Genomic DNA, 24,022 nt, shown 5'->3' with positions numbered 1-24,022 from the left:
TCTATCCCAAGTTTCCTCATTGACCACCAGATAAGGGATCGGGGGACCCTGTCAAAGGCTTTCTCCATGTCAACGAAAGCCAGGTACAGAGGTTTATCCTTAGCTAGGTATTTCTCCTGCAACTGTCTCACTAGAAATAAGGCATCAGTAGTGCTTTTACCTGGCACGAACCCAAACTGCATCTCATCTAAATTGATTCGCTCCCTAATTAGTTGGGCCATGTAAATTTTTTATGCATGCTTACTCATTCCTCCCTACTAACTCAAGCTTGTTGACCATGAGTTTGAATCAGTAGGGAGCTATCCAGGGGGAATTTTTTCTGGTGGCCACAGCTAAATAATATTTCTGATCTCCAGTTAAGTTACATTGTTGGTTGTTTTAATATCTGGAAGATTTCAGATAAGCACAATCTTCAGTTTGAGAATCCACTAAAGAATGGAGAGGTTTTGTTAAAGATACTCTGTGTTAATGAAATACATTCCAATTCATGGTCCTTGAGTTTCCAGATAAATTAGAGCAAGGATATGGAATTTTCCTATCTCTTGATCTTAATGCATAAATGCTGGTAATAACAGATTTTGAATGTTTTCACAGTGAGTACTGTGTGATTCCTTTCAATTATCTGTGGGTATCATAAATGTGCTGTATATCACTGCTTTAGAAAGGGGAATTTCTCAAGTTACAAGTTGGCTGTCTGGGTCAATGTTTTTAGTAGTTTTGGTGGGTAATCAAGGTTAAAGTTATCAAGTTATTGATGTTCAAGAGTTTGTTGCATTTGTTTACCAGTAGGAAATATTGCCCTACAATAGTTAGTAAGTTCTTGGTTTTATTAGCAAGTACATTCATGCTGAATGATGGGTTAAACCAGATTATCTTCCTCCTCCTGGTTCTTCTATGGTGTGGGGAGGAAGTACTTTTTGTACATCAGCATCGCACTAAAGCCACTTCTAGTTTGTGCTTAACTATAGTAAGTAGCTGCCTAATATATGTGCATGAAGGAGCATGTGTGTGCATGCCATGATGATATAAAGAAGAAAATAAACTGTAAACATCTGAGAAGATGCAAAGAGACACATACCTAAATTCCATAAGTTATGCAACACTAACATTTCTGGTCTCCTCCTAAGGAATGTTATTCTTTCTACTTTTCATATATTTATCCAAGATCTTTATTATTGCCTGACAAATGAAAAGAAAAATGGCTTCAACAAAAAAACAAACTTATAACCAACCTATAATAAAAACCAGGATTAGAGGAAACTAGTAGTAGTCTACAACAGACAAAAAAAAAGGATGGTTTATAACCAAAATACTTTTCACCATGGATCTGCTGTTTCAGGCTGACTATGGTTAAACAACAAAATCTATGGAATGGCTGAAATTAGGGATCAATTCAAATCTTAAAAATGAATAATAGGATAATAGAATCCTAGATACATTGAGTAATGGATATTGTGGTCACAGATGAATATTCTAGTCATTTCTAACTTTAGAAAGAAGGTTATATTAATGGATACTGTTTTGTTTTTTATTTGTTCATATTGTGCCCGAGAAAAAGATGGTATAATCATGGTTGGAATGCAAGTTAAATGATGAAAACAGTTAACACATCCAAAACATTTTCCATCTACGGATCACACAGTTATTCTCTCAAAATTCGCTGAGCTATAGAGATACTGAATCAGGGCTGACCTAAAACCAGAAGAAAGAAAGAAATAGTGAAGAAGAATAAGGAGGAAGAGGAAACTGATAAACCATACAGCTTTCAAAAGTTAACTTGAACAATAAATCTACTCACGGTTTTTTTAAGGGAAACTGCTATTTCATATGCTGTTCGACCACTCTGTAAAGGATAGAGAGAGAAAGAGAAAAAAAATGAAGCAAGTGTAAATGGTTGTTCATACATTGATATTAATTTCTAAGTAACACAGCTATTTATGGTAGGGGATAGGAGAATGTATCAACTGGATCAACTCCAATATATTTATTTTATTGAACACAGAGCCACAAGGTTCCAGTTTAATTTTAGTATATATTTTAAGACCCAAAGGATCATTGGGAAAGTTAATGCCATGAGGTCTAGAACTGGAACATTGAGAGACAAAACTAAATACTGAGAAATGTTTATTCAAGAAAGCCAGTTGATTCATTTCTTCCCTCATACCCTCTCCTGTCTTGAATCACAATAACAATTTCTAACATAAGCATAAGGCCACACATTTCAGGAATGAAGGCACAATCAATTATATTGACTCCAATACTTGACTGGTACTTTTTTTTAGCATGACTAAATCTATGAAGGCATCAAAACTAATAAACTCAGTTCATAACACAACACTATTTTACAAAACTATTAATAATAACTTATTTTTTTACTGGCTTGAACCAGCATCAATTATTTGTGAGACAGTGAGTGGCAGAACACCTGACAAAATGGCTTGTAGTATTTAGCTATGTTCTTTTCAAGTTCAATTCTTGCCAGGATTGATTTTATTATTTTTATTCATTAAAAAAAAAAGGAAAGAAAAGTATTTGCCATATAAGGAAGTTGAATGAAATTATTACTCTCCTTGTACCTATCTTGGAAATCATCATCACTATTATTATCATAACAGTATGGGCTGATCCTGGTGATCACAAGTTTAATTGAAAATTTCAACAGCCGTTTTGTTTACCCTTTGTAGCAAGTATATATTCACAATTTGGTTTGCTTAAGCTTAAATAGGCTCATAACAGTTTCTACACTTGTTTTATGCAAGTGGTCACATGACCAAACCCATTTGTGCCGATTGGATGCTTTAAGTTATCCAATCAGACTACTTGCCGGACCAGAAAAGCATTGTGTGTTTTGAGTCAACCTACCACTATAAATAATTTCCTCTAAGCTATCCACAGAGGAGAGAGAATTGTCAGCAGAAGACTTTAACATACTTTGTTCTTTTCCTGCGCACATCATCATGTACAAACTGCACGAGGAACCAATGTATTTTTACTAACAGTATTATTCATATTGTACCAGTTTGGCTGTCAATTTTAACCTGTCTTTGTATTTCTTGGCGCTCTTAATCACGACTCGTTTGAAACCAGATTATAATATTACCAGGTCCACAGGCACATCACTTTCCCTTGCTAAACCTAAAACAATGCACATAAAAATTCTTGGTTCACTTTTGTCTGACTAGTAAAATTGATCAACAATGTCAGTGATGATGATCTACAATGAATAATCAAGGAGACAGTAATCTGCTAACCGTATTTAATATTTTGATGTTGACGTTGTTCTCCAAGAGAAATTCTACTAATTGTTCATGATCATTCATGACTGCAATTATTAAACAGGTTTTTCCATCATTGTCTTTGAGATCAATATTAGCTCCATTGAAGATCAATGTCTTAGCAACTGATTTGTTACCAGAAAGAGAAGCTGAGGAAAAAAGAAAAAGAAAACACAAAACACTGAATACATCATGTCAATCCATACATATGAATTCCTTAATAGAAACTCAGTTAATATATTCAGTTTTCCTACTCAAAGACGTTGATGGGTGCAAATATTTCAATAGGGATATAAAAATCTTGTCTCTTTCAACAACACTAAAACACAATCACTGCACATCTCTAGCATACAATTTTGTACGTCACCCTTTCAAGTCTTGTACAACAGGCAATTAAAATCCTTAAAGTTGCTACAAATACAAAGCCTCAAAACCTCTGATGATCTTTCTTGACAACCATACACACATAACATAGTTACAACTGCATTTTAAAGTCAAGACTTGCTCTTCAGTTCCAGAAAATACTTGTTCTGATAAGCTGCTGACTCTCTGCAAAGCACAAGATTCACAATGGAGTACAACTCCTAAATTTGGAATGGTGCTACTGATGTGCTGTAAGTCCTTTCTTGGTTGGAAAAATTACCCTGGCCAAAAATACTTGTGGTCCAATAGATATAGAACATATTCACTCTTGAAAAATAAGGAACGCTAGTGGAATGTTTCAGTAAGAACTTTAAATCTTCAGTGAGGTTAGAACACTTGCACACACATTCATGCTCACACACACACACACACACACACACACACATACATGAACAACCTATCCCCACATGCTTTACAATTACTTTTAAAAGAATAAAAAGAATCAAACTACACTTAAAACTTACCACATCGCATCAGTGGAGTCCAAGCAGCATTTTTGTCTCGAATGTCCGCATCTGCTCCAACCCTTATCATCCATGATATGATCTCGCAGCTGCCACTGTCAACAGCATGATGTAGTGGACTAGATCCACCAAAATCAAAATCTTCAAAAGGTGCACCATTTTTATGTAGGATCTTTGCAGCTTGCAGATTGCCACAGATGCAAGCATGCATTAAACTGAGGTAGCAGCCCCACAAAAAATAGGAAAAAAAATTTTTTAGCATATAAATTTTTATCATTTTTTATTTATAATTTTAAATTAATAAAGCTGAAATATTAAAAAAAACTGTACTGAGAGGGTAAGATGGAGTGGAAAAAAGATTCAAATTTTAAATTGAAAACTTTTTTTTTATTTCAATTTGAAATTCAAATTTCCATTTGTATTTTTTTAAAACACAATAAATTTTAGCCTAAGTTTGAATTTTAATTTCAGTTTTAAAATGATTTTTCTCAGTGATAGAATCACTTGAATTTTATTTAATTTGAAATTTTAATTCAAGTTTAATTTTGTGTACAAAATTTTAGTCAAGTTTTAGTTTCTGTTATAGTACTTAAATATATATATATATGAGATATGAAAACACATACACACAGAGTCATGGAAAACAAATGCTTTATGTTATTCTACCTTGCACCTTTGGAAAATAATATTGCCTTATTCTGATTTAGCATTTTACCACAGAGATGAGAAAATCTAGTGAAAGAAAATAGCTAGCCATTAATAAGTCAAGACACAAAATGCAGTCATCCAATCATTGTCCTTCTTCCCTTGTTATTGTTGAATAAATAAAACTAGATTTTAAATACTCACGCTGTTTTTCCTGACTCATCTTTAGCAGTGACAGATGCTTTCAAGGACAACAGTAATTCCATAATCCTGAAATATGTAGGGAAATATTTCACGATATGTATAGTTGCTGTAGCAACATAAAACAAATACCAAAGGACAGTGAATTGCAAACTCAGTACATGAAGCTGATTAAATAATACGTACTACATTTAGAGAAATTCTTTTATACTCTCTGTTCAAGCTTGCAAGACTATTCCATTTTTCAAGTATTCCAGGGTGGATAAAATATGTACCTGCTAAGTACCAGGGCTAGTGGGACAGTCTTTATGATTCTAAGTTTCTACAAAATTCAGCTATTCTCTACGTTATAGTACTGCTCACAAATATATTTAGGACTACATTTATTGCACACAAACATTCTAGATCACAGTCAAGGAGGACTAGCAAGGGTTATGGGCACTGCTTTACTCTGACTAAATATTAATTTCTAATAGAGGCACAAATCCATAAATTATATTTACCTTGGACAGATGAATGATAAAGACTTCTACAATAGGATTTCAACACAATACAAAAAGACATAAATAAATAATTCTTTTTAATTTTTTGCACAAAGCCAGCAACTTGAGGGGAGGGGGGCTAGTCAATTACATTAAACCCAGTGCTCAGCTGGTACTTAATTTATTGACTGCAAGAGGAAGAAAGGTAAAGTCAACCTCAGTGGCACTTGAAATCAGAATGTAAAGTTGGAGGAATGCCATGAAGTATTTTATCTGGCCATCCAGGTATTTAATTTGTTGCTCTACCTATTGTCATCCACCACTCTTCTCCATGAAAAGAAATTCTAAGATGACCAGCAACAGTATTCATCAACTAAAATCAATTCTTTAAAAAGTGAACAGGTTTTTTTGTGTCTCATGAAAAGAGGTAATATTTGTGTGTGTATGTATATATATATATTGTGAGTACTTACTCAATATCATTCCGTTTTGTTGCAATCATTAATGCAGTTAGACCTTGATCAAGTGGCATATCAACTAAGACCTTTCTGTAACACATTATGGAAAATTGTTATAATACATAACCAACAACTTCATGATTGATAATTCTTATTATTTATTATCATGGTCATCGTTATCATCATATTTCATTGCTCTTTTTTAAATCATCACTATTGTTGTCATTATTCATCATTGCCTACATTATGATGATCATTATACAAGGTATGTTCAAAAAGTATCTAATTTTATTTCTTTCCTGCTAAAACTAATGCTGCACCAGCAAAATCCTTTGGGTGGAAGAGTAATGCCACCCTTTCTATGCATGTGGGAAAATTTTCACACCCATAGGTTGTATCAGTTCCCAGCTTTTATGCCTAGAGTACAGATATGCAGTGTGCACTCATTGGATTTTTTGTATTCATACAAGTTGACCAAATGCATTGAACAGAAATCATAAACACATGTCTCATCACCAGTGATGATGGTCTTCATGAAGTCTGAGTCATGGTTTGCACAGTCCAGCATGTCCTGAACGATTTCTATGTGGAGTTGCTTCTGCTGCTCTGCTAGCACTTTGGGGACAAATTTTGCCAATACTCTCCACATGCACTGATCCTCCATTAAAATGGAATGCACTGATCCTGTGCCTATTCCTACTTTGTGACCAACTTGATTGTTACACAATGGTCTTCCATGACTATTTGCCAAATCTTCTCAATCAGCTCCTCATTTCATCTCATGGATGACCTGCCTGAGCATACATCACTCTCAACTTAGGTGTGGCCATGTTTGAAGCAGTTGTATTACTCCTTGATCTTCGTTTTGCTCATAGCATCATTGCCAAAGGCCTGCTGAATCTTCTGGATGCTTTGAGTTTGAATATCACCAAGCCTTTGGCAAAACGTGATGCAATATCTCTGCTCAATGCATTTGGTCATCCTGTGTGAAAACAAAAATCTGACAAATGTACATTACATGTCTGTACTCTAGGCACAACAGCCAGGAACTGACACAGCTTACTGGTGTGAAATTTTCATGCATGCTCAGGAAGGGTGGTAACAGCTTCCACCCAAAAGATTTTGTCTGTGTTTTGACAGGAAAATAGTTAGATGCTTTTTGAATGCACCTTCATCACCATCACTGTTCAACATCCTCATAATCCTTATCATTCATTTACAAAGAATCAATGATTTTTAACTTGGTTCATAGAAATATATTTTCCCAATAGCCCCTTAGGATGATTCTTAAAGGCTGGTATTTAATTCAAGGTTCATAATGTTAAAAGGAAAAGTAATAAATTTCTGCCCACTTCTCATGCATTCTAAACAAAGCATTTGGTCAATTTTACAAGAATTATAAAATTTCAGAACTTAAAAACAAAATGTGGTCTCAAATATTAAAGACAATAAGGTAGGGAGTTTGGTTATAACAAATATCTCTTGTTAGTATACATATGGTATAACAACAAGAATGTTATTATACCATATAATAGCTCAAATATTGATCCACAAATTGATAGTTTGCTTTTGTCAAGAACCATCTATCATGAGACAGGCTGGTATCAACAGACCTGGCTACAGCATCACAATTTAGACCAATCAGCTAGTGCATCTGCTTCATCAACAGACATGTTTTTTGGGTCAATAAACTGGTATAACTGCCCATTCATCTGCTCAGATCCATTAATGTAAGAAAATTATAAATTCATTTCATTATTAACAAAACTGCAGGATAACATTTAACAATGATTTTACTTATATTCTCTACTAGGTGATAAATCAATGTAGCTGTAACAAGCTATATCCACTATAATAAATTGTATGTACAATAGAAGGCTTCCATTATATGAACAAAATAATACACTCAGAAAAGATTATTGTAATCCAGATACCACCATACAGAACAATGACAGTACAACAATCATACCTCAAATTGCAGAGTTTGTAGCTGAGCTGCACAAGAATTACTCCAAATTTACCTGACCACCTTTGACCATCAACTCAGATACCTGACTTTTTCATTCTCAGGAGCTGTTGGTATTCTTTAGCCACTGTTGAGTTTTAATCAAAAAGCCCTATCATCAAAGGCATTCCTGCTTTAACCATCCTATACACTTCCTTTATGCAGTAAAATAATAACAATGAAAGTGAAAACAATAAATAAATAAAACTTTGTTCTTTACCTAGAAGTAACCAGTTTCTCAAGTTCAGAAAAATTTCGGTTTTGTACATATTTTTGTAGATCATCTGTAGAAAAGGCAGAGATGAGGTTGTACTTGATAGATAGATGATAGAAATTTAATTATGTAATTTGAAGAGATATAAGCGTTTGGGTGATGTATAAAAGAAAAACCAACTTATAGAAAAAAATGTGAAAATGAAGGCAAAAGAAGACGTGTTGTTAATGTTTAATCTTAAATCAAAGCTAATTGAGTTGAGCTATTATCAAAACAATTCTAGCTATAATCTTCCTGTTTCTTACAGACATCTATGACTATATTAATTAATGTATCCATTCTGTTTTCAAGAAGTACGGTGGGGTGGATTAAATGTTCTCACACATATATATATGTTCACACAAATTCAAGATACAGACCAGTTATGAACCAACATTCCCTCATGTATACACATTTTTCATGCACTCATTTGCTTGTGCATTCACACACACACACACACACATTCATTTGTGTATACATGCTTATTCTTACATGCACCCATATTTGCTCCCATATATATAGACAAGCATGTATAAAAGACGTAATATTTTCATGTATCCATCCGCATTTGCAATTCCTCATTCAAAATTCATTGGCAGGAGCTACAGAACACACCAGTCTTATCAACAAGTTCGTCATGGATTTTCGTGATGTTTTCATTCATTCAGGAGATGAACGAGGTTGGTTTTCAAGCAACAAGTAACCATTCTTAAAGCATGAAAACCACTTGTAAACTTGTTTTTTGCTCATGGCCACATCCTTGTAAGCTGTTTGAAGTATGACAACTGTTTCAGCTGCTGTTTTCCCCAGCAGAAAACAGAATTTCATGGAAGCACAACATGACAGTACAACTTCACATGATGCCACTGGTCGGCAGACAGATGCCTGAGGGTCACATCAAGTGGCTTCTAGTGGTTGAAGCCTGAACTACAATGGGCTTGTCCCACAAAACATTTCTCGTTACTTTTGAATACCCCCTCGTAGATATGCAATGTTTATATCTAGCTCGTGTCTTCCCTTGAAAAATCCTTTATGATCGACTACACCATGGTCAACACATGACTGGAGAACCAAAGAGAAGCTCAAAGATCAACTGAAGTCAACTTTGAAAAGGAGTAATGTCAACCAATAAAAAATGGAAGACTATGTTGGCTGCCGCACACTTTGGCAATCTCATTGCTGGATTGAACATTATGGAGGGTAAATGCTGCTCTGGTATCACACTCAGAAGAAGCCCTGCAAAGGCTCATCAACTGCTTTGAGCAAGTATGTAGAGACTGGCTTAGTTATCAGCCTCAAGAAGACCAACATCATGGGTCAGGCTACATCAGACATCCCAAACATACATATTGGAGACCACAGACTACAAGAAGTGGAGTTTACCTATCTTGGCCCTACTGTCACCTACAACCTATCCCATGATGCCGAGCTCAATATATGCATTGGCAAAGCAGCTGCTGTGATGGCCCAACTCTCCAAACGGGCATGGGACAACAAGCTGACCAAGACCACAAGAATGAAGATTTACCAGGCATGTGTACTTAACACTCTACTGTATGGCAGTGAGACCTGGACGCCATACACATGTCAAGAGCGTCGCCTAAATATCTTTCACCTGTGCTGCCTCCGGAAAATCCTTGGCATCAAATGGCAGGATCATGTCCCCAACAAAGATTTCCTCAAGCAAGCAGGAATACCAAGCATGATTTTACTCCTCACACAAAAACGTATGAGATGGCTTGGACATGTTAGTCATATGGAAAATGGCAGAATCCCCAAGGACATACTCTACGGAGAGCTTGCTAGGGGCACTAGGTCTGTTGGAAGACTGTTCTTATGGGAAAAGGATGTCTGCAAAAGGGACATGAAGGCCTGTGACATCAATATTAGCAACTGGGAAGCGGTTGCCAGCAACCGTGGAGATTGGCGAGGGAGAGGGAACACAAACGAGTGACAAAAGGACAGGAGAAATGGAAAGACAAGAAAAGACAACAACAAGAAACTATGACATTATACAACCAGCCAGGCAAAGTCTTCGCTACATCTGCGTCACCTGCCAGAGGGAGTGTTTGTCCAGAATAGGACTACACAGCCACAGCAGATGTAAATGACAGGAAATGTAAAAACTGGACTGGATTATTTTATGCACAACTACCATTGTCTCTCGAGACAAAAGGATGCCAACAAATGTGCTTAGCACTACCAGGAGAATTTAGAAAAGGGGCATAGAAATACACACTCTTCTATATATCCCATCTAGCACAGAAGTTGTGTATGAAGGATCAAGAAATATAGACACCGAAAACACTTCAAAAAACCCTACAAAGGAAGAAAATAATTATCTGATAAGTATAGAACTAGTGAGAATAAGTTTATCACTGTTTAGCTTCTGATTGAACAGACCTACAATCAGAATCACTCCAGTCTGATCATTCTATCTTTTATCAAACAGTGTACTTAGGCTACATTATCCAATGAGTCTTTTTTAAAAAAGACAGCAGGGTGTGATTTGAAGATCATCATCAACATCTTTTAATGTGCATCTTCCATATTGGCACTGGTTGGAAATTTGACAAGATCTGATGGTTTGGAGGATTGTGTTCTGCTTTGGAATCATTTTTATAGCTGATACCCTTACTAATGCCAACCAGTTTACAAAGTGTAATGGGTACTTTTTTGTGTTACTGCTTCTAGTCTAGGAATCTTTCTGGGCATTTGAGAAAATCTATTTCCTTTGTACTCTTAAATTCTATTGCTCCTGTGCATTTGCCACATACAAAGTATATTTTCTTTGTTAATCTCTCTGTGATACCACTGCACCTCTTGTGTCCACAGATTATATTAACTACAGCGTAAAGAATTTCTGCTTACTTTTTTCTTCATATTGAACAAGGCCATTTTCTATATGGATACAAATTTGCTTTCTTACTTACTAAAACTTTCGCTTTGCACCCCTCTGTTATGACCTGATGGACTGTGAGCAAGCAGAATTGTTATCGTGCCAGGTAAAATGCCTAGTGACGTTTCTTCCGTTCTTCGTTCAGAGTTCAAATTCTGCCGAGGTCGACTTTGCCGTTCATTCTTTCCAAGTTAATAAAATAAGTACCAGTTGAGTACTGATCAATGTAATGACTAGCCCCCTCTCCAAAAATTGCAGGCCTTATGCCTATAGTAGAAAGGATTATTATTATTATAACGTGTTATTTCCTTTGGGTCAGTTTTGATTAATGTGTTAGATTACTTTCGATTAGTACCGGAGGTCAAGGACGTTCTAATTACGAACGCATTCAGCAAGATTACGCGTTAACGAATGTGCTTCGATTAAAAGAAAAAAGGATAACGGAATGTGTACTTCCTCCATCTTTTTTTAAGACTCAGAGGGTGATATGTTGGAAATTGAGATGATATTTCTGGTGATGCCATAGAAGCTCCTTCATTGGTTCAATCAAAAAATATCTTCTAGGATCTTTTCTGAAAAGATCCACGTTGTAAAATGAACTAAATTACCAGCGTAAACCGTTAGTGATTTGGCTTTCTCTTCTGAGAGAACTACTTATTAAAGATAAATAAGCAACAAAACAAAAATATAATCTCGACCTACTTGCTGACATTATGGGGTACAGAAAAATCCACCAAGAGAATATATAAACTCCTATGGAGATTAAGTAAGTGGATAAAGATGACAATCACAAATCTTTTTTTTCCCACCCGTAAAGAGCTGGAAACTTAGTCGTTAGACCTTGTACATTACTGGCAGTTAATGACAAAAGCTACTCAGAAAATCCCTAATAAAACGCTAAGAAAGTATGCACGTGTTATGTTACGTAGACATAGACGTATGTAAATGCACACACATCTCTTTCACACATTACATTTTTCTTCTATTTTAATCTTTCATTTTCTCTCTGTATCTGTTTGTTTGTCAGCTTATACATGTCATTCAGGTTGTCCTGTGGTTTCTAAGGGAGGTCACTATATGTCAACAAAGCAACAGTCTCATTGCAGCTTCACTACATGAACTGAACTGCCCGTTATAAGGTGAAAAGAAGAATGTGAAGTTAAGGCAACTGTACGAGTTAACCAAAGATGGGTTAATATTGTGTACATATACAATATTGGAAATATACAGTGTGGTTTTAACATGAGAAACAGCAACAAAATTACAGGAAATACTGTAAATACCGTACAGATATATAAAATTAAAAATATATATTTTATAAAATTATTTAACATTAAATGTATGAAAATCAAAGAGTATTGTTACCCATTGTAAACGACAGATGAGTATTTTGTGATAGAGGTGATGGTAGGGAGTATAACTTGTCATTTTGTATTAGAGCTATGATGCTACACTAGTACCTTGCCTCACACTCATACAAATCTCGGGTGACTGAAGGATTCTCATATATATATCAGCGAGTTTGGGCTTCTTGAGCAATAGATCACCATTTCTGCTGTTAAGAACTTCACTCAGTATCTCTTCTGATAATACTTGGTGTCTGAAGTTACTCTCCATATCATCTTACTAGGTTCTGATATCAGCATCGTTTGACCTCCACTTAACCAGCAGAATGTTTGAAGAAATTTTCCAGGTTTTTATGCACCAAAGAATGAATTAAAAAAAAACCCCAGTAATTAAAGATATGCATGCTGAACAAGGATTTCCCATGATTTTTTGGAAATACAGTAATATACTGGTAACTGGTGCATTATCTCTTTCAAAACTCAAAGTCATACTGATATCTGCACTAACTTTTAAAAGTGTATGTATGTCTGCTTCTGTGCTACAAAACACTGGAATCAGGTGTAGTAGCTTCATTCTTAAAAGTTTGAGTATTCCAAGATAGTTGCCATTAATGCAACCCATGTTTAGTCTCATTTTACACATAATTTAGGAAATTAAGAGCCATTATATTTAACCTCTTCTTGAGTGCTTGTTTCACTTAGTGTATTATCTACTTCATCATGGGTATTCAAATACCTATTCTACAGCAATTTCTATTTTACCAAAACCACCATATGTCTAGCTACTTTGGAAGCTGCACTTTAAATTTCTATACCATAGATGCTGTTACTGTAGAATCTTTGAAGGATAAACTACAACATCAGTGCTTTCCCAATTAGTATATTTTGCAGCCCTCATAACAACAGACAACAATTTAAAATTTGCACCAAGTTTTGCAATTATATTTTTTAAAAATTTGAATTTGCAAACATATTCCAAGGAAAATGCAATGAATTTATCTCTAGCATTGTGTATACCCGAAACTATTTACCTTTTAAGATCATAATCTTCAGAAACACTTGCCAGTGAAACACTAGTCTCTAACTTCTTTGTAAGTTCCAATTTTGGATTCAGAAATAGGACCACATGCTTTGTCTTCAGATTATTACTTTTCTTTGAAAACCATGATGTACAGTACAATGCTGTAAAGTGCCAAATGAGGGCCACTCAAGTTGTGTTGGATATAATGGTTATTTTCACAATGTGCTATGTTGCCATGCTATAACTAAAAAGTCACTCTAATCTGAGTTTGTTAAAGGTCTGACTGAGACAAACTTTGTGACAGTTTCCATAGATGATTCAAAACAACGACTAAAACATGTTAAAGGGACACCTTATATGATTCAATACTGCATTCTTGATCAGAGAATACAAGTGAAATTTAGAGATTTGCATACTTATTTCAGATGAGATGGTTTAAGCTCAGTTACTGACAAACAGAAAAACTCGTTTGCTTTTGTAGAGACAACTGAGTAGTAAGTCCCAATTGAATGCCACAGTTTATTAATGAAAACACTATGATTGTGAGCCAAACATCCTAATAATTAGACCACATACCTTCACACACACATATACACACACAAACATCAGTATGAAAAATTATTTGCTTAGCCCAGTATTCTAACCTGGTTTGGGTACTGGGTTCATGATCACAAATTTGAGAGTTCAATACCTGCAACTGGTTGTGTATTGTGTTCTTGAGCAAAGTGCTTCATTTCAAGTATCTCCAGTTTACTTTGCTGAAAATGAGTACCAGCAGATTAGGGTGCAGCCCTCTCTCCTTCATGCTGTCACATCCTGGATGTTCAGTGAGATCAAGGGTGGGAAAGCTGAGAGATTTTTATGGTTGCTCATAATTGCATAGGCACTTAAAACAATTAATGAAGGTATGATACATGCTCCTAAGTCATACTGCTTGTAAATGATGGCTATGATTTTATTGTGTGTGTGTGTGTGATAGATAGATAGATAGATAGATAAATAGAGAGAGAGAGTGAGAGTATATGTGTCTATGTATGAGAAGGAAGTAAAAAAGGTGTAAGTGCAACACAGTCTTATACCAATCCCACTCACATCCACTAAAAGAATGAAGCACAGAAGGAGAATTTGAAATAAAAATTGAAAAAGAAGGAAGACAAGGAGAAAGAAATCTGAAAAACATTGACAAAACAGAAATAATAGTAAGTTCCAGATGAATATGGTAGTTTATTAGTGAAGAAAAATAACTTTATTTGCAACAATACTATTGAAATATGTTAAAATTGTTTCAATTGGTTTTGTAAGAATTTTACAAGATAGAATTATATTACAGGTCAAGTTGTCCACTTCTGTTCAACTTTGAGTTTAAGGATAGAAAAGTATGCAAGATTCAGTGACACTGAAGTAATATGTTTCAGAAGCACAGGTCTAATTACAGAGACGTAACACTCTCACCAATGTCTAGTAGATTATTTAAGAGAGACAAAGCAGGCAAAAGATGATTCTGTCCATCCATGTGCACATTGAATTGTAAGGTATAAAGACACAGAAATAAAGAAAAATATGGAAAGGCCACTCCAAATCCACTTCCAGCTTGTTATCACAATTCTGATAAATTAGAATAAAGAAGTTTATGAGTAAACAAAAATATACATATCATAACATCAAATGTCAAGTTCCAAAATGAATTAGTGAAGTAAAAGTTATGTACCAAAACCACATGGCAATGCCCCAGCATGACCACAGCTCATGCAATGAAATTGGTTCAATTCAATTCAATTCATATATATATATATCAAAATAAGCAACAGGATATCAAGAAGTGATGCAGTACGACCGTTTCAAGCAGCTCCGTTTAATTGAACAATGCAATCATTACATCAATTTAAATGCAGGGCTATCATCAGCTGCACAAATAAATAGAATTTTAATCAGTTGGACACATTAATATAATTTTTCTCAAATACTTTAACAGAGCAAGAAGATAGAAGAAATCCATGTCGCTATTGTAGCTAAGTATAGACTACACTTCCAAGAAAGGCATGAAGCAAACTGGGGTCATAGCTTGTAAAGGATTGTGGTTCATTTCTAATTTATTTGTCTTTTCATCAACTACTAAATCTAAGACTAGAGGACTGTGTCTGTTTGGAATGAAAGCCAGTATGCTCCGATGGATGTGTAATGTCAGTGTGCATACTCGACAGAGTGTAAGTACCTTGAGAGAAATGTTAGACCTAAGAAGCATCAGATGTGGTGTGCAAGAGAGACCACTGCGCTGGTATGGTCATATGGCGAGAATGGATGAGGACAGCTGTGTGAAAAAGTGCCACACCCTAGTGGTTGAGGGAATCTGTGGAAGAGGTAGATCCACGAAGACCTGGGATGAGGTGGTGAAGCACAACCTTTGAACATTAGGCTTCACCAAGGCAATGACTAGTGACCAAGACCTTTGGAAATATGCAGTGTGTGAGAAGACCCTGGCATAGGTTAGATGGTTCGACAGAATCCAGTGAGTCAGAGGACTGTGTAGTTCTCCGAAGTCTCTTTGGCATGGTCTCTATAGCTGGATGTCCTTTCTAACTCTAACAGAATGTGATGGAGGCTTTTTTGTTGCACCAGCACAAGTGAGGTCATTATGTAACTCACAAGACTAAGGACTGTTTCAACTGAGTGAGAATATAATAGAGAGGGAGGTGACTTTATGCTAGAATACTAAGGAGATATATGATTATAATTATTTGATATATTTAAAATTCATTGATATTTTTCCTATACACACACACACACAAACATACATATATTGTCCTATCTTGAGAGGGTCATTATGCCAAAAAATACATGCACTAGTACGTGTTTTTATTAGCATAATGACATTCTCACCCAAGATACAACAAATTTGTTTCAATACCAATTTTTACACCAAGAATTTTGCAAGCCAAATACAAAGAATGTGTGTGTGTGTGTGTGCATGTAAGAAAAATAAAAAGGCATGAGGATATGTAAACAGGTACCCACCTAGATTTCATAAGTTGTGCAATGTTCACATTACACCTTGACTTCTTAGCAACACTCAATTTTTTGCTTTTTCATAAATTTCATCAGGCTCTCTATTATTGACTAACAAATGAAAAAAAGAAACATGAACTAATCCAAATATGTATGGAGAAACTAGTTATGGTTTCTTGAAAACATGTTGGGCTACAGAAAAATGTCTCCTTGCTTGGAAACAAAATGAGGGTTGGTAACAGGAAGGGTATCTGGTTTTAGAAAATCTGCTCCAACAAAATCCATCTGATCTATGCAAGTATGGAAAAGTAGATGTTAAAAATTATGAAGATATGTATGTGCATGTATGTATGTATGTGTGTGTGTGTGAGAAAGAGAGAGAGAATGTTTAGAGATTTTAGTACACCAAATGAAAAACTGTAATGATCAAAAGCATTTCAGTATGATCATCAGCCATTTTAGTAGTACTAGATGTCTCTTTTAGGGATATCTAGTATTACTAAAATATCCCTTTTAGGATATCTAGTACTATTTATGAAATGCATACTTCCATTTTTTAAAACATAGTATATTATTTGTGAGCAATTTGACTGCTGTTTCTTGTAGATCAAGTGACCATATAATGGCTTCCTTACCAATTTTCTTTTTATTTTGTGTGCATGCTTATAATATGAAGCAGCTGTGTTTTCCCAGATATGATTCTAACATAAATCTAATGTAAGCGTACATGTAAATTGTAGGGAGTAAGCGATTGGTTAATGTTGGATTAGTTTCTATCTTTGTGGAAGAAAGCCATAACATTTATGATGCAGCAGTTGTTATGATATTGACAATTGGTTATAATATATTTGGTAGGGAGCAACAACGGTTACTTGACTTGTTAAAAGCAGTCAAATTAACCTCAACTCACACCTAGTGTTTTATAAAAAGTATATATTGGCTAATGTAGTCCTATATACATTATACTTGAGAAAAAAAGACAGGGATGATCATGGTTAAACCACTAGTCAAACAATGACACTCAAGATGTTCTTGATCTGCACTTTACACCTTTTTGTTTTTGTTTAGCTTCCTACATGCTTTAGGAGTTACTCAATCAGAACTGGAGTTTGTAGAAAAAGTAAGCTACAGCAAGCAAAAACAAGAGGAAGAAGAGGAGAAAGAGAAGAAGTGTGGCGATGATGATCTATTCCACATTTGATTTAACTTTGACTATGAATCTACTTACATCTTTTTCAAGTGACATGGCCAATTCATATGCAGTATGACCATTCTGAAAGGAGAGAGATAAAAGTGAAAATGTTTTTTTTCATATATAGTACTGGTTTCTTCCAAAGTGACAATACCATATATATATGCATGTATAAACATGTTTACACACACACACACACACATTGCATTACAAAAATACATATGTACTTCAGAACATACATACATATGTACTTCAGAGCTTTCCGTACTAGCATGGGTTGGACATGCACACACACACACATACACACACACACACATGCATCATCAATGTTGTCATCAGCTGTCCATCACAAGTCAATGTTAATTGATCTATTCAGAAATTATCCCCAGCAGGCAACAAGGCCAGTTCTTGATCTGCAGCAGCAATGACATGTGCTCCAGATTAAGTGATATCTCTCACGTGCTCTTTCTTATCCCACCTGTTGTTTCTCCTCAATTGCTAGAATTACGAGCTTCAGTGATTGGTGTCATTTATTGCACTGCAAAGCCTTCTCATTCCAGGTGTCTGACAAAATGCTGGAGTTCTTCATGTCTTTTCAGCACATCCCTGTATTACAACCTCTGGTCACCATGGTTCCTACTATTGTGTCCTTAACACAATTCACCATAGAAAACTTGGGGACCTGCTGCTCTCCAACCTGTAAACATGTCCTGCACTGCTGTGATGAGGTAATGAGGGCCTCCACACTAACTGCACCAGCACACCGCTGGGCCTCTATTTAACAAAGAGATAGAGCTAGAGAGAGATGAACAAATAGAAATAGTATCTAAATTGCCGTCAAGTAATCCTCTGTCATCTTAAAAAGATTGAATGTGGTTCCTAAGATACAAAATGATAGATTGATTACTGTCAGAATGTCTTTGATCATAGGTAAGTCCAGTTGATGCTGCAGTAGCAGTAATAATGGTGATGATCTATGATGACAAATAAAGAAAATGACCATCTGCTAACCTTATTGTATATTACAATATTAGCATTGTTATCCAAGAGAACATCCACCAACTTTTGATAGCCATTGATGACAGCAATCATTAAACAAGTCTTGCCATCAATATCCCTGAGATCAATGTCAGCTCCATTGCGGATCAACGTAAGAGCAATTAATTTGTTACCATTTAGAGAAGCTGAAAAAACAATTAGGGAAAAAGCAAGCATCATGTTAATAATACATATATAAGTATTACTTGATAGCAACTTGGAGGAAAGTTACTTAATATAACCAACAGGGCACTATTTATGAGTACATATATTTCAATGGAGGCAAAAATATCTTTAGTCTTTCATAAGCCCTTCTAAATTGGTATCCTGCAATACAGTTAATAGAGTCAATGTTTTTCTCAAACAGTTCATTTTAGTTACATGTTACATGTGCATACATGACAAAGTGTAAGCACCTTGAGAGAAAAGTTGAACATAAGAAGCATCAGATGTGGTATGGTCATGTGTTACGTATGGATGAGGACAGCTGTGTGAAGAAGTGTCACACTCTAACAGTGGAGGGTACCTGTGGAAGAGGTAGACCCAGGAAGACCTGGGATGAGGTGATGAAGTATGACCTAGACTTCACAGAGGCAATGACAAGTGACCGAAACCTTTGGAAACACACTGTACTTGAGAAGACCCGGCAAGCCGAGTGAGACCGTAGCCGTGGCCTATGCCAATGTCGCATAACTGGCCCATTTAAAAGTACCCTTCAATTGTTGGGCAATATGCTGTGCTCAAGAAGACCTGTTGAGTCAAGTGAAATCATTGTTGTGGCTTCTGCCAGTACCGCCTAACTAGCACCCATGCCGGTAACATGTAAAAAACCATTCGAGCATGGTTGATGCCAGTGCCACAGGACTGGCTCCTGTGCTAGTGGTGCATAAAAAGTACCATTTGTGTGTGGTTGATACCAATGTCACCTGACTGGTGGAATGTAAAGAGCACCATTCAAGTGTAGTCGATGACAGTGCTGCCTGACTGGCCCCCATGCTGGTGACACATAAAAAGCACCCACTACACTTTTGGAGTGGTTGACATTAGGAAGGGCATCCAGCTGTAGAAACCTTGCCAGCTCAGATTGGAGCCTGGTGCAGCCCCCTGGCTTGCTAGTCCTCAGTCAAACCATCCAACCCATGTGAGCATGGAAAGTGGACGTTAAATGATGATGATGATGATGTTCTTGTTACTAATCACTCTCAAGAGTGTACTGGGTGCATTTTTGTCATAGCATCAGTAGTAGAGAAATTATCTCATGTGTGAAGGATTAAAAGTACTCTCTCCCATAAATCAGTTCTTATCTAAGGTTACTCCCCACATCCATCAATGACCTGTGATGCAGCTTGTAAAATCTCATTTGTAGGTTCCATTGGTTAGAGAAAGGAGGAAGATCTTATCTACCAAACGAGAGGAATATGGTGACCTGATGTGACTTGATACAAAGGTTGTCTTCGCTATGTCAGCAGAAATAGAGAGGAGGATTACACAGGTATCTTGGGTGGGACTGAGGCTGTCTCCATACTGCTTGCTTGCAAAATCAATAATACCACAATTACTTCACTGCCCAACTACTCTGTAGGCATAAATTTTTGTCCATGTAATTAAACTTCACAACATCATTTGATATCTACACTTCCATTCCTTCATAAAGAGTGAAAGTGAATGTTTCATTGACTGAGGAATATGTAACTATGCAGGTTATGAATTAAACTGTACAGTTATGCACATACATATATTTCCCAACAGATTTGAATAAGTGAGTGAAACTGCAAACTTAAAACTCACCGCATCGCATCAATGGAGTCCAATGAGCATTTTTATCTTGAATATTCACATCTGCTCCATTCCTGATCATCCATTCAATTAGGTCAGAGTCACAGCTATCAACAGCATAATGCAATGGAGCAGACCCACCCAAATCAAAATCTTCATAGAGTGCACCATTTTGGACCAGGATCTTCACAGCTGCCAGCTGACCATGGATACAGGCATGCATTAAACTGAGGTAATCCAGCCAATTAAGAAAAGTAGAAAAATAAAATATGGAAAATAGTTAATATTAAATTAAAGTTCAAATAAAGTTAATGCTTAAAATTAAATTTAGATTGAAATTAAAAATTAAAATTAATGTCCATAGCACTAAGATACCTTATTAAATAGGTCTGCAGAGGAACTACAGGCCTGATGGGGGGTCTATGTATATGTGGAGAGAATGTTTAGTGTTGTTCATTTAATAACGGTACAAATGGTTATGTATCTGAAAGTGTCAGACAGGTATAGTCTAAGATATTAATGATCGTCAGAAGTGTTGGTTTTTAACTTTGGTTTTAGCTATTTAGAAATATATGTTAGTTTACCTTTTACTCTAGATTCACCTTATTCCAAATTAGAATCTTTACCTACAGAAAGGAGGAAATCTCTAGTGCAAAAACAAAAACAGTCAGTGACTGCTACGTTTTGTGAAGTTACTGTTACTACTAATGTGCTAAGATGCAAAAATGCATTCATTAAACCCCTGTTCCCTGCTATCATTATTGGTGAATAAATAAAACCAGTTTCTGAATACTTACGCTGTTTTCCCACTATCATCTTTAGCATTAACAGAAGCATTAAAGGACAAGAGTATTTTCATAATTCTAAAATAAGAAAGAAAACACTTTAGGATATGATTACTTAGCATAGCTACAATACAATACAGATTGATTGTTAGAATGAAAAACAAAGGGCAGTGAATAACCCAAGCTTTGTGAATGAAATTGAGTAGCAGAAACCATGTGGGAGCCTGACAGTGTTATACTAAGCTAATTCAACATGAAAATTACATTAATGGTACAATGTCGGTAGAATATTCAATCTCCTTCACTATAAGTTAGTGAGTAGGTGGTTCTGTTGATTGAAAAACTGGACCACTCATAGTTAAAACAGAGATCTATTCTGCACAAAATTCAATCCAGAATTTAGTAAGGCCAATTTTCAACTATGTGGTAGATTGGGTTGAGATATTCTAATCATTTAGTCACTGGTAGGAAGTACTTGATTTGTTCTGTTGATATAAGATAATAATAATGTGCTGTTGTAAGGTTATATAATACATGCAATATAAAATGCAAACAATATAAGAAATTAATAGGTATTGTAAGATGATATATACCACTAAATGATACAAAAAGACTTAAATTTAAATTACACTACAATATTTTATGTTACCAAGCTTCATATATATGACAAAAGATACTGGAATGTGGTAAAATCCAGCATACGGATTTTATTTACAGTCTGTATATGTACACATTACACTACAATAAAATCCATACACACACTGCAATACTTTTGTGGTCTTGGTCTGCTGGGAGTTATATTATCTGGCCTGGCTGTTTGCTACTCCCATATAAAATCAAATGTGATATTTTGATTTTAGGTATCATGTTTATTTACAGATTGATGTTACAATAGTTACCTTACATAAACTGTTGTGCTGAATACCAACAACTAGTGGATGGGAAAAGAAGTGTTGACACAGACATGGGAACAAATTGTTGAAGGCACAAATCATAGGATGCTTGCATGTAATTGGGTGTAAAGCAAGCAGTAGATGTATGCATGTTGTTTATGCCATAAAGAAGAGTGCAGCAAAAATTAAGTAACCTGAGAAAACTGCAAACATTCATGCAAAAGTATGAAGCAAGAACCATTACAAGGGGACAGTGTGTAGTGTGAATGCATAACAACAAGACCTTATATACACCTTAAGTACAAGACCTTTAATGTCATAAATACATGACATTATACAAAATATTATGTAGACCAGAGATTCTTGACATTACACACCCAACAAACACAATTCCTTATGCATATCATACCTACAAAAACTTTCACACATATATGCATACACAATAACTACAAAATCTTCCCATAACAACAGAGCATTATACACACTATAAGCACAAGGCAATTCAAATACACACACACACACACAAAGCATAAGACAACATAATTCTTAAATGTAAATGTCTTTAAGCCAGTGTATTTTAACTTTCACTATATATCTTTGGGTTCATGTCACATATTGATTTAAGCTACATCTGCCTCTGGAAATGATGCCAGTCTATCTTGGGTAACAGTAACATTTGTGTATGATTTGTTTTCTACTTTTAATATATAGGTGAACTGAGGGAGACTTGAATTTACTCTCCTGTCCAAACACAATAAAATATCTGAAGTGGGTTTGAACTCAAAATGTATGGACTGGTAGTTTTATATCTTATCACTTTGCCATTTCATTTACATTACCAGGCATTATACACACTATAAAACTGTAAATATACAGTGACTACTTACTCAGTTTGGTCTTGTCTTGCTGTATTCATTAATGCACTTAGACCTTCATTATCTGGCACATCAATTTTGACATTTCTGTAATGCATTATGGAAACTTATCAGTAACATAATCAAAATCTTAATTTTCATAAATACTGTTATCTTTATTAAAATATTTATCATCGTTATTGTTATTTATGATCATGATCATCAATATTATTCATCTCCATTGCTCTCATTTTAATCCTAATTGCTAGGCCAATCAATGTGATGACTGTCATCAATGTTATTGCTGCCATCACCACCACTGTTGCTGCTGCTGACAATACCACCAGAATGGAAATGTCTATGATGATGCTGGCAGTGATGATAAAAATGTCAGTGAAAATGATAATAACAACAGAAATAGTGATTCTGATGTGAGTGTGGATGAGATATAAAGGTCCTTGGAAGATAGCAAACATAAGAAAGCAAAAAAAAAAGCAGAAACATTAGAAAAGGAAATAACAATAAGAAGGCTATTAGAATAGCATGTGTTGATAATAACATATTTTCTCTGAATTCTTAGATTATTTTCCTTCATATAACTGATACAAGTTTTGCTAAAAGGTTTTTAAAAACAACAAGTTGGAAACGCGTAAAGGTTAGTGACAGGAAGGCCATCTGGCTGTAGAAAATCCACCTCAACAAATCTCACTCAACTCATGCAAGTATACAAAAGTGGACATTAAGATGATGATATATATAGATATATACACACACATATCATCATCATCATCATCGTTTAACGTCCGCTTTCCATGCTAGCATGGGTTGGACGATTTGACTGAGGACTGGTGAAACCAGATGGCAACACCAGGCTCCAGTCTAATTTGGCAGAGTTTCTACAGCTGGATGCCCTTCCTAACGCCAACCACTCAGAGAGTGTAGTGGCTGCTTTTACGTGTCACCCGCACGAAAACGGCCACGCTCGAAATGGTGTCTTTTATGTGCCACC

At 35.6% G+C, this 24,022-nt stretch overlaps 2 protein-coding genes across 6 annotated transcripts in view; both read right to left on the bottom strand.

Annotated features, from left to right (window-relative positions):
* Window positions 1-12,006, bottom strand: part of LOC106868558 (fibronectin type 3 and ankyrin repeat domains protein 1) — a 14,193-nt gene extending 2,187 nt beyond the window's left edge. Inside the window, exons 1-8 of one of the 2 annotated variants that reach the window (XM_014913879.2) lie at window positions 11,140-12,006; window positions 8,174-8,237; window positions 5,964-6,038; window positions 5,012-5,077; window positions 4,163-4,377; window positions 3,252-3,424; window positions 1,799-1,843; window positions 1,079-1,179 (exon numbers count right to left, since the gene is read on the bottom strand). In XM_014913879.2, the coding sequence (XP_014769365.1) occupies window positions 1,123-1,179; window positions 1,799-1,843; window positions 3,252-3,424; window positions 4,163-4,377; window positions 5,012-5,077; window positions 5,964-6,022 (615 nt within the window). In that variant the 5' untranslated portion in view covers window positions 6,023-6,038; window positions 8,174-8,237; window positions 11,140-12,006 and the 3' untranslated portion in view covers window positions 1,079-1,122. The remainder of the gene's footprint in view (window positions 1-1,078; window positions 1,180-1,798; window positions 1,844-3,251; window positions 3,425-4,162; window positions 4,378-5,011; window positions 5,078-5,963; window positions 6,039-8,173; window positions 8,238-11,139) is intronic. The other variant, XM_014913878.2, reaches the window with a different exon arrangement.
* A 2,670-nt stretch (window positions 12,007-14,676) lies between these two features.
* LOC106868556 (fibronectin type 3 and ankyrin repeat domains protein 1) overlaps window positions 14,677-24,022 on the bottom strand; it is a 15,771-nt gene continuing 6,425 nt past the window's right edge. For 3 of the 4 annotated variants that reach the window (XM_014913873.2, XM_014913870.2, XM_014913872.2), the window contains 7 exons: window positions 23,047-23,121; window positions 21,279-21,344; window positions 20,494-20,708; window positions 18,679-18,851; window positions 17,704-17,748; window positions 16,485-16,586; window positions 14,677-15,077 (listed from right to left, as the gene is read on the bottom strand). In XM_014913873.2, coding sequence (XP_014769359.1) covers window positions 16,530-16,586; window positions 17,704-17,748; window positions 18,679-18,851; window positions 20,494-20,708; window positions 21,279-21,344; window positions 23,047-23,121 — 631 coding nt within the window. In that variant the 3' untranslated portion in view covers window positions 14,677-15,077; window positions 16,485-16,529. Of the gene's footprint in view, window positions 15,078-15,180; window positions 15,377-16,484; window positions 16,587-17,703; window positions 17,749-18,678; window positions 18,852-20,493; window positions 20,709-21,278; window positions 21,345-23,046; window positions 23,122-24,022 lie in introns of all 4 variants that reach the window. The other variant, XR_008265500.1, reaches the window with a different exon arrangement.

This window comes from Octopus bimaculoides, chromosome 14, assembly GCF_001194135.2.
Source record: "Octopus bimaculoides isolate UCB-OBI-ISO-001 chromosome 14, ASM119413v2, whole genome shotgun sequence".
In the NCBI taxonomy this organism is placed as follows: domain Eukaryota; kingdom Metazoa; phylum Mollusca; class Cephalopoda; order Octopoda; family Octopodidae; genus Octopus; species Octopus bimaculoides.
The sequence above is the reverse complement of the archived record's forward strand: the minus strand, read 5'-3'. Positions and strand labels throughout refer to the sequence as shown.